We start from the raw sequence: 11443 nt of genomic DNA on the forward strand, positions 1-11443 counted from the left end.
AATATTTGACCCGCTCTATCGAAATCAGTCGGAAGTCGCAACAGCTCATTTCAAAATAAATGTGGATTTGCGTAAAAAACTATTTTTTCGGGTTGCGGGTGTTTTGTTTGATTCTAAACAAACAAAGTCTTGGCTTTCAGAATATGAAACTTTTATTTCGAAACTCACACGATAAATACATTCTTTAAGCTTGTAAAGGGAAGATGACAGGCAATCTGCTCTTCCGCAGCGCCGCCCCCCCTCCCTCAGGCTGACATTATGAATGTAAGCGTAGAGTAATCATAAATAACACGGCAGGGTCCGTTACAGTTTGTTTTCATCTGATTTCAATTAAACAAAGTCTTGGCTTTCAGAATATTAAACTTGTTTAAGCAAATTCAGATGATAAATACAACTTTGAAGCTTGTAACGGCATAATTACAAGCGGAGAACGGAGTAATTTAACGTCACAGCAGGCATAACAACAGCCGGTGTCAGTCATTATATAATGTGACATATTTCGCTTAATATTTGGAGTACAAAAACAATCCTGATATCATTAGAAAGTTAGGAATATCCTCTTTCCAGCAGTGTATACAACTCAAAATTTGTCTTCGGGTCAATGCGACTGATTTCGATAGAGCAGGGGCCTCATGTATAACGCCGTCGTAGGATTGATGTGGGAAGGTTGCTTTCATAACATTAACACAACATATTCGAGGTGGTTTTAAATAACATATCCGTATTTATTTATTTCTCCAAGTTATGTTTTTGTGTGCACTGAGGAGTCTCAAACAGGCGTTTGTTAAATCATTTTAAGATTGGCTTTAATCAATTTGTGAAAATGAATTCTTCATATAAATGGAGAGGTAACATTTTATTTATGGTATTATTTCCACATATTTCTCTCCATTCTTCCTTCTGCCAACGGTGTCGCAGTTTCTCGTCTCTCCCGTTTTTGTGCTTAGTGCGTACGCATTGGTCAGAGTTTGCGTGGAGGACCGCACTTTTCCCGCCAAGTTAGTATTTTATAAATTTCAAACATTGCGTAGAAACTGCCGTACGCCATTTTTTGAGCGTATATCCCTTTTTATAAATGAGGCCCCAGGTCACATATGTGTGTGTGTGGTTTCTTGTTGATCTTACTATGTTGATTGTTTCGTGACGTTGGATTTTTTGTTTTATAGTATAACGATTATTTATGTGGTTAAATGTTTTAAAATGCCTGTTGATGTTCATGCTGTTAAAAAAAAAGGTGATGGTGCATTTAAAGAAACATTTAATTCTGGTTATACAAGACTCAAACTAAAGTTGATTACCATTATCACATGATCTGTCAATGTGATTTTCATCTAGTTTACCGTTTGGTCAATATTTTCTCAAAGTGCCCGTCACAACGTCTCACAGTCCAACGGGACATCTCATTTTCTGCGACCAACATTAATCCCAGTAGGCTGGATTTAGAACAATGAATAGACTTAATTCCAGCATTAAACCTTGATAAGGCGCACACACACTCAGAGGGCGTCTGCTGATGATAATTCTGCGTGAGGAATGTGTCCCTCGCTCAGAGCTATGATGACTCTGATGGGGTTTAATTAAAGCTGTCTGTTGGACTCATCATGGTGGGTGTGGGCCACTATAAGACTCAATATGTAGTGATATGTTTGTGTTCTCCATGTTAGTGAGGAGATGTGTGTGTGATGTTTGTTTAGGCACATGTAGTAAACCAAAACATCTTTGTACTGTCCGTCATCTGAGGAGTGAGTGGTTTATCAGCTCCCTCAGAAAGCAGTATACTTCTCTCTGAGACGTCACACTAACACACGCCTCCTGCTCCTCTTCTTCTCTCCTGCTGCTGCTCCTCTTCCTTCTTTCCTCACTACAGAGACCTCTGCCAAGGAGGGTCTTCTCCTTTGGTGCCAGAGGAAGACCGCTCCCTACAAGAATGTCAATGTGCAGAACTTCCACATTAGGTAATACACACAATCCCACTCTTAGGTGTCGAAGTGGAGTGATCTAGTGTCAATAGTCTTCATTTTTAGAAGAAAGCTGTTGACAGTCACTATTAATGTTCACAACACATTTAATAAAAACCTAAAAGTTCTGGTGTAACTTTCTTTCAGAATTCAGCTCTGTGTCTGAAGGTTATAACATCTTTGAAAACAGTCTAACGGTCTGCAGTGAAACCCTGAAAGAAAACATATGTAGGATCTAAGAATAAACTAATGAACAAAAAGAGACTCTCACTGGCTATATATAGTGGAATATAAGTGAATATTTTGTTGAATATGATTATATATATATATATATATATATATATATATATTTACTTCATAAGCTAAATGTTAAATGGAAGCTTAGTGCTCTGTATATAAAATGAAACAAACTACTTTAATCGTGTAGAAGGGTCGCCCCCTGGTGGAGTAACTACAACATGTTTCACTGTTTAGTGTGAAGCCACTTCCAGGAGTATGTGAAGATTAAAAAGAGTGAAGGGACAGATTCAGAAGCTTTCAAAGTGCATATTGTACAGTTACTGTATACAGCTCACAGAGTACAGGTTACAGGCCGAGAAGACGAGTGTAGAGGAGAGCAGGTTCAATGTCTACAAGGGGGGCGGGACCGCGGTTAAGAAGACACACACACACACACACACACACACACACGCATATATATATATACAGGCACGACAGAGGACATGCAATATACACACAACAGGACACACATGTAGGATTGTTTAGTCACCAGGTCAAAAATGTATTTCACACTTTCAGTTGCAACAACGATCTGTTGTTATGTTGGCGTGACTTCCTGTTGCCTCCAGCTCAGTGAAAGCATTGTGTATCAATTTCTCACGCTGTGTGACTTTGAAATCTTTAGGAAACTGTACTCACTCTATATGGATTATTCACAGGGTCAGTATATGATACAGGAAATGGTCCCCGGTGAAGTATTTGTAAAATGAAAAGGGATTTATTGGCACGTTAACCCAGCTTCTGCAGATCAGACGAGGCTCAGTGAATGATCTCTGGTGTTCATGTTCTCTCTAACAGCTGGAAGGACGGTCTGGCCTTCAACGCTCTGATCCACAGACACAGACCCGACCTCATCGACTACGACAACCTCAGAAAGGTACACACACACACACACACACACACACACACACACACACACACACACACACACACACACACACACACACACACACACACACACACACACACACACACACACTACTACTACGTTACGTACGTACGTACAGCGACTTACAATAAGTGCGTTCGACCAACAAGATAAGTGCTACTCAACTGGCTTTAGATAAGCCAGTCCTTTACACACACTTTATTTAGCTTTGCATATTTTGAAGCAAAGTCGTAGTTATGTTGTCGTTAAAAAAAATCTAACATTAAACTTTTTACTAATAAAAAGTAGGACTTAGCAATTGTTCTGTGTGCTTGTTTAGGACGACCCTGTGACTAACCTGAACAACGCCTTTGAGGTGGCTGAGAAGCACCTGGACATCCCCAAGATGTTGGACGCAGAAGGTAGGTCTGGAGCTGAGAGCTGTCTGTCAGACTGCGTTTACATGAGCAACACAGAGACTGGGATGTGAACAGGCAGCAGTTAATAAAGCCTGACTCATTCTCTAACTTTAAGACCCTTATTATCATTTCATTTACATTTGGTAACTACTCATACTCCAGTTTTCAGTTTCAATCACTGAAACAGCACTTACATTGTATCATTTACTACAGTTCAAAAGTGTGCGATGTCAAATAGGAATACTCTATATTTCCAAATACCCTTTCATGCTTTTAGCTTTTAAAAGAAAATAATAAATGTTTAATAATGAGTGTGTTTTGTACATGTAGAAGAAACACCACTCAAATGTCAAACTGAATTCTTAGATGAAATGAGTACATGTGGTGTGATCATTCTAACTTTTCTCCCTCCATTCATTTAACAATACAAACTTGAAATGGTTTTGTCTATTATTTTGTGTTGTTAGTCAGTAATATATTTTCTAATGCACATTGGTATCATTAAGAGTACAGGAGTAAAAAGTGACAGTATTTAGTGTTGAATTTAAAACTCACTTCCATTCCAGTCTGTGTTAATGTGAATATAAATGTTGCCACTGATCCCTAACTCACTGTATCCGTTTATATGAAAGCCCCCCCCCCAGCGTTTCTGATTGTAATGTTTTATCTGTGTGTATGAGGGGTACACTCATATGAGCAGTAAGAGCTTGTCTCAATATTTATGTATTTATTTATTTTCTTCCACACAAAAAATGTTGTTGGTTTCCTTGCAAACCTTTATTTCCTCCCCCGAAAAAGAAAAGAAAACTTAGAATATTCATAAAAAAATAAGCACACAGGTGTTTTAATAAATATATGGATATACCCTTGTACATACTGTAAAGTTAATTCTGCTTGTCCTCTTGTGTTTCTTCTGTTTGTGTATGAGGCTCTGATTGTGTTTCTGTCTGTTAACAGCTTGTTAAGTGTGTGTAAAATATGTGAGTGCATGTACCAACATGTGTGTCCTGTTGTGTTTATCCCATGTCTTGCCTGTATTAGTGTGTGAGTGTCTTCTTAACCACGGTCTTGCCCCCACCTTGTAGACATTGTGAACACTGCTCGTCCAGATGAGAAAGCCATAATGACTTATGTGTCCAGTTTCTACCATGCCTTCTCTGGAGCACAGAAGGTACCCTCTGACCCCTGATGTATAACCCCCCCCCCCACCCCCATTACTAACAGGGTGCTGCTACCTGTCCAGCATGGCTGCTCTCTCTCCACAGCCTGCAGAGTCTCAATAAGAACACTTTGGGACACAAACACTCAGCAATACACACACAGTCTGATTGTAGCTGTGCTGGTGACAGCAGTAAATACTCCCTCCACTCTGTTGTGATGTATTGTCAACCGAGTGAGTGGAATACTTTGATAATTATTAGCAGATGAAGGATTAGAACTTTGTAGCAGCAGTGTAACATATTGGTGCTGTAAGTAGCAAAACAAAGTGTGGGTGTTTTCTCTTTGGTTTGGTTCACTTGGTCTTTTGAGAATGTGTCTTAGTCATCCTCCAAATGCAACTCATCTAGTTAGGTGTAACATAAAGTTCATTTGATTTCAAAGTAATTTCAATTACTGCTGGATTAGTACTATGATGTTTATGTGCATGAAGAATCAGACGACTCTATTCTGCAGTTTGCCTTCAATTATTATTGTCATGCTCTGATTTCTACACTTAAAACCAGAGCTAAAGATTGGATTATTTGTAATATTATTATCAGTATTATTTGTTGTTAAATGTAGAAAGATGGTTAAAGTTATTTCTGTTTTTATTCTTTTTTTATTTATGGATAGGGTTGATAACTTTTTATTTCTTTGAGCAGTTTATAATGCCACCTGATTATTAAAGACATCATTCTCAGCTGCTGAATGAACCAAACTAAACCTCACTCTCTGAGAAGAGTGTTCTGAGTAAACCTCTTCCTCAGAGCTGCTTTGGCAGCTCATGTGCGTGTTTGTGTCCCAACCTGGAACTTGTGGCTGCGTCGTCCGAGGGGGGGAACAGGAGGAAGCTGTGGACCTAAAGAGTCCTCCCTCACTCTCACACCCTGCAGGAGCGAGCTCATGTAGCTCTGGGTAGCTTTGGCTTCACTTTCTCTCTCTCTCTCTCTCTCTCTCTCTCTGCTTGCCTTCCTGGTGAACCGCTCCCCCTCGCTGGGTGCTGTGTAGACATCGTGGGTACGCTGCGGCCGGATGAGAAGGCCATTATGACCTATGTGTCCTGCTTCTATCACGCCTTCTCTGGCGCTCAGAAGGTGAGCTTCTCACCCTTCAGACTGACTTCAACAGTGCAGAAGAAGAAACTCCAGTTATTCCAGACTGAGAGAAGATAGGGAGCAATGTCTTCAGATAGGATCAGAAAATGGGTCAAATCCCAGAAACATCTGGAAATGTTTCTCAAAATATTAAATAGATTAAGCTAACCATGGAACCTGGCTAGAATCCTTAATAAGGAAATCATATTTCCCCATGCATAAGTAAAGGAATAATATATCTAAAAATAGCAACACTGTTTGATTATTTTCCTCAGTACAAGATCATTACTAATGTTCTTTTAATTGGACTGTTTTTCAAATTCTACCACATATGCAAAGTAGTCATTTGTTTCAAGTCACATATTCAAGAATATCCTGATAACTGAAATTCACCACAAATGACTCATTGTGAGTGTTTTATTATCTCAATCCATGATAAAATCAATTAGCCATCCCCAGAGAATTCTGCTTTATATTCCTCCTCACTGGATAAGACTTGTTCACAGGGAAACTCAGGGAATATCAACAGGATAGGAAAGCCAGCAAACGCTCTCTCATGCTTCTGTTTCAGCTTCTTTGGACATTGACTGTGTTTCCCCAAAAAGGTTTTACTTTATGGTCTGGATTTCAATTCCCAAACTCACGTCAGTACTGTAATCCTCCTGCATGACCACCATGTGCCTTCACTGGATTGTTGTGGGTGTCAAATGTATCAAGTTTCCACTGAAATTCTGAATACATGTAGGTAGAGCAATGTGTTGTTTACTGTGGGAAATGATGTTGAATGATGGAATAATGTAGTTAGCCAGCATCAATGCATTGAACCCCTGCAGTGTAATCGGCCCTGAAGCCTATTTCGCAGCAACCTACCAAAGATAATGTGACACAACATGTTTGATTTAAAATGAATTTCATTGACTATAAATTACTGTATGTCCTTTTTAGATTCTACTCTATCGAGAGCAACTGTGTCCATAGCAGTAGTCTGCCATTCAGAAAATTAGACTATTAGAATTCATTAATTAACCAATCAGAATGGAGAATTGAACAAAACCATGTGATTAAACCAGATAATGGTACTGATGGGTGTTTGGGAGGGATCTCTTTTATCACTGTGGGGAACATGACTAATGTCCTTCCAATTCTCAGCTAATAACACTTGTCATTTCAAATGTTTGTTTTATTTTGTGATGTTATTTAAATGTATATATAGAATACATTGGTTAAGAATGTAAAGTAATATGATGGAACAGGGTTTTTAGTACATATTATATGTGAAAAGTGTGTACTGTTTTTGTTTTATTCCAGTGGTACAGTAGTGTAATATCGTAGGCAGCCGTGCTGGTGTGGACAGCAGTGCGACAGAAACTGTAACTAGACGTATGGACTGACTCCTGAGTTTTGGCGGGAGACGCATGGAGCTTTAAACGCACTTATTGATTTTATTTATTTTTAGCACATTAAACTAACCATCTGCAGCTTGAGCATGTTTTGTCAGTCAAGTGTAACCTCCATTTGACTTTGATTGAGTCATTTACACTTTTCTAAAAATAATGTGACCTTAAGGTTAGTTTTATTTCTGTTCACTGCCTGTGTGTGGATTGTGCTCGCACAAATAAAAAAAAACAGAAGTGATTAATTATTCTAACAGAAGTAGATTGAGGAAATTATAATGAGCAGTAGACACTGTTTGATTTAGAGACTCTTAACGCTTAGCTACAGTGAATGTCTCACTAAGAGTGGAGTGGACCTGATGTCAGCATGTTCTATCCAATCACTGCGAGCGCTACTCATCACTCTGTTTTCTGATAGGCTGAGACAGCCGCCAACCGTATCTGCAAAGTGCTGGCTGTCAACCAGGAGAACGAGCAGATGATGGAGGACTACGAGAAGCTGGCCAGTGAGGTGAGGAGAATTTATTCATCTACCTGACTCTACACTTTTCATTTTATTTTGATGTTTTGTAATTAAGTTTAGTTACTGATCAAGTGTCAGAGCCTTGTTTCCTGACAATCTGATTGTATTTCCTGTCTGGTCTCCTCCTGTTCAGCTGCTGGAGTGGATCCGCCGGACCATCCCCTGGCTGGAGAACCGGACCCAGGAGAAGACGGTGACTGACATGCAGGCCAAGCAGGAGGACTTCAGAGACTACCGCTGCGTCCACAAACCCCCCAAGGTAACAGAGCTCCTCAAATGCTCTCTACTCACACCATGAAAATGGTTTCTCACTTCCATCCTGACCACAGTCCTTATTCTAAGAGGTAAGAGGTTTTGTTTCCTCTACTGAATGGCTGACACTGTGAAACCTCTTCCCCTCTTGTCCTCAGGTCCAAGAGAAATGCCAGCTGGAGATCAGCTTCAACACTCTGCAGACCAAACTGAGACTCAGCAACAGACCTGCCTTCATGCCGTCAGAGGGACGCATGGTGTCTGTATGTACACCTACATCTCACTCTGAGTCCCATGAAAAGATTCCATGTCACAAGACATTTGAATTATATTTGTATATCTTACAGACGGCAGGAAATCTGCTTACCCTTATTAAAAATATATAGATATGCAATACATAAATAGGACAAGTGTGCTCTCCACAAAGATTTTCATCTACACTTAAACCTGCATTGAAACATTTTATTATGTAAACAACCTTTGTGTCAGCCTCAAGCCTCACAGAACACGTTAGCATCCGTTGAATTTTCAAATACTTTTATTTTAGTTTTGACTTTTTCATTTCATGTTGCTGGTTTTAACAGAAAAGTAGCACATAGTTAAGTCAGGTGTAAAATGCACAACATCCTTTCCTGTCTCTGGTGTGTATATATATCATGTTTTGTGCATTTGTCCATGACACTGACATTCTTTAATAATTCACTTTTTGCCATTACACGGTGAACAGAAATCTCTCAGATCAGCTTTAAGTCTAGTTCTCTTGAATGATTCAACCCAATAGAGGGTTTAGTTTCACACCATTACACTTCTTTACAGTTTGGAATGACTGCTAGTAGGTGGGCTGTTCTTCTACTGTCATGGACTACAAACTGGTGCATTATGTGCTCTGCAGTGAAGGAATGGTATAATAACAGCTGCTGTTTTCTCTCAGGACATCAACGGAGCGTGGTACACTCTGGAGGGAGCAGAGAAGGGCTACGAGGAGTGGATCCTCAGCGAGATCAGACGTCTGGAGAGACTGGAGCATTTGGCAGAGAAGTTCCACCAGAAGTCTAAAATCCATGAGTCCTGGACCGACGGTGCATTAACGCTTAATCAAACACACATTCACCCTTTGTAAAATACCGCTAACTGTAGTCCCCCCCCTCGATGATCAAGTTGAATCCCCTTTTTGGCAAAAAAAATCAATTTCCATTCATTCCAAGAGAAAAATCCCTCTTCTCTATCCAACTGTACATATTAGTAAATCAAATAGTACAATTACTAAACACTCATTTGATATTTTATTGAACCAGTCTGTGTTCTTCACAAAGAGAGTAGCTGATGCAGATTGTTTGAAATATACACTTGAAGCTCATATTTGTTTTTGAAGTAAATTGCTGTGTTGGCTTCAGGTGATGAAGTCTATTACTTAGTATCTTTGTTTCCTTGACTTTTATAACCAATGTCAAATCAACACTAATGTTGGCTACATCTACATGAAATATACTGGTCAAAAAAAGATAAGACTGACATTTAGTTAAAAAAAATATCTTTGCCAGTTTCTTTTTAAATGTTGTAAACAAAGTAGAGGGGATAAAAGGTTATAGACTGACTACAAAATAAAAACGATTAAAAACACAAAGTGAATACAGTATAAAGCAGCTGACCAAATGAACCCTCCCAGAGAGCAGCAGGTTAAGTTATTAACATGATGCTCTGTGTGCAGGTAAGGAGGCCATGCTGACCCAGAAAGACTACGAGACTTGCACCCTGTCCGAAGTCAAGGCGTTGCTACGGAAACACGAGGCCTTTGAGAGCGACCTGGCGGCCCATCAGGACCGAGTGGAGCAGATCGCCGCCATCGCACAGGAGCTCAAGTAAGGAGGCAGAAAGGAAGTGGAGGAGACTCATGTATCTGTGTGATAGCATCTTTTATAAATCTGCTCCTCCCTGCCTGCAGCGAGCTGGACTACTACGACTCTGCCAGCGTCAACGCTCGCTGTCAGAAGATCTGTGATCAGTGGGACAGCCTGGGGGCCCTCACCCAGAACCGCAAGGAGTCTCTGGAGGTACCTCTCTCTCTCTCCCAGTTATGTGTGTGTGATCACATATAGATTGACTGATGCAATCAGATGGCTTTAATGCCCCAGTGCCAAATGCAAAAATAATAATATTCCCAGTGTCTAATAAAGTCCTAGAACAACTTTATCAAATATTATTATCAAAACATTTGAATTCTGTGCTTCCACAGAGGACAGAGAAGCAGCTGGAGTCCATCGATGAGCTGTACCTGGAGTACGCCAAGAGAGCAGCGCCCTTCAACAACTGGATGGAGGGAGCAATGGAGGACCTGCAGGACATGTTCATCGTGCACAGCATCGAGGAGATCCAGGTAACACAGGAGGGGGGTGAATTACTGCTTTGTCCTGGACATATGCACAAGAGGAATTACTGAAGAAAGAAGGGTTGCGCGATATGAAGAAAAATATCACAATATTTCTGGTCAAATACCTCTATTTATATTTCAACATTATAGTAGGGTTAACTTTTTTGTGCTTTCGCAACATATTTACAGAATAATATTATTGTAAAACAAAATAAGGCAAATAAGCTGCTCGAACAGTCTGGTACATTTGTAAAAATGATCACTTTACTGCAGCCTTTAAAACCAGGAACAGACAACACTTGTTCAATGTAACAATTTCAGAAATCAAGCACAATATCTAGTCTCATATCACAATTGGATATAAAATGAATATATTGACAACCCTAAATAAATGTGAATTATACAGTACTGGGAGCAAAATAACATAATATAATGTGAGATGAACTATACCTGGCTAAACTGCTGCAGGTAAAACCAAACGTTGTTCCCCCCTCAGGGTCTGATCACAGCCCACGAGCAGTTCAAGTCCACCCTGGCGGAGGCCAACAAGGAGCGGGAGGCCATCCAGGCCATCCAGGCGGAGGTGCAGAAGATCGCCCAGAGCAACGGCATCAAGCTGAGCGCTGCCAACCCCTACACCACCATCACCCCGCAGAGCATCGACAGCAAGTGGGAGAAGGTGGGCTGTGGCCTGGACTTCCTGGGGATTATACCTGCACAAAGCTTATGCAGTTTATACCCCCTTGAGTTTAAATGTACTAGTGTAGTGCAATACAAATTGTAAATGTATTGTATCTCCCTCGGATTTGGGTGTTTTTTTAAAAGCAGCGGGGAAGGAACACCACTCCGTCATATCTGCCTCCTACACTTATTTCTTTGTGTCCATTTTTTGGTGGGGGATAAACTCCCTACAGTAAACCAATAATAGCCACTAACACTAATGCTGCTTTTAAAGTGTGCATACCAGGCGCCGTATTCACAAAGGATCTTAGGGCTAAAAGTAGCTCCTAACTGGCGAATTTAGGAGAAACTCCTAAACATAATGGGCGTGTCAGTCTTAAATTTAGGACTCCTAATTTTATTCACTA

At 40.2% G+C, this 11443-nt stretch overlaps 1 protein-coding gene across 1 annotated transcript in view; it reads left to right on the top strand.

The window, feature by feature from the left end:
- LOC104948803 (alpha-actinin-4-like) overlaps positions 1 to 11086 on the top strand; it is a gene marked incomplete at both ends in the record, with an annotated part of 12626 nt that extends 1540 nt beyond the window's left edge. Inside the window, 12 exons of the mRNA XM_010775027.1 lie at positions 1868 to 1955; positions 3036 to 3114; positions 3446 to 3527; positions 5733 to 5818; positions 7631 to 7723; positions 7869 to 7994; positions 8146 to 8250; positions 8919 to 9066; positions 9696 to 9846; positions 9930 to 10038; positions 10221 to 10361; positions 10852 to 11086. Of these exons, the coding sequence (XP_010773329.1) occupies positions 1868 to 1955; positions 3036 to 3114; positions 3446 to 3527; positions 5733 to 5818; positions 7631 to 7723; positions 7869 to 7994; positions 8146 to 8250; positions 8919 to 9066; positions 9696 to 9846; positions 9930 to 10038; positions 10221 to 10361; positions 10852 to 11086 (1443 nt within the window). The remainder of the gene's footprint in view (positions 1 to 1867; positions 1956 to 3035; positions 3115 to 3445; positions 3528 to 5732; positions 5819 to 7630; positions 7724 to 7868; positions 7995 to 8145; positions 8251 to 8918; positions 9067 to 9695; positions 9847 to 9929; positions 10039 to 10220; positions 10362 to 10851) is intronic.
- Between the last annotated feature and the right edge of the window lie 357 nt (positions 11087 to 11443).

Source organism: Notothenia coriiceps, unplaced genomic scaffold (genome assembly GCF_000735185.1).
Source record: "Notothenia coriiceps isolate Sejong01 unplaced genomic scaffold, NC01 NC01_scaffold00015155, whole genome shotgun sequence".
NCBI classification, from domain to species: domain Eukaryota; kingdom Metazoa; phylum Chordata; class Actinopteri; order Perciformes; family Nototheniidae; genus Notothenia; species Notothenia coriiceps.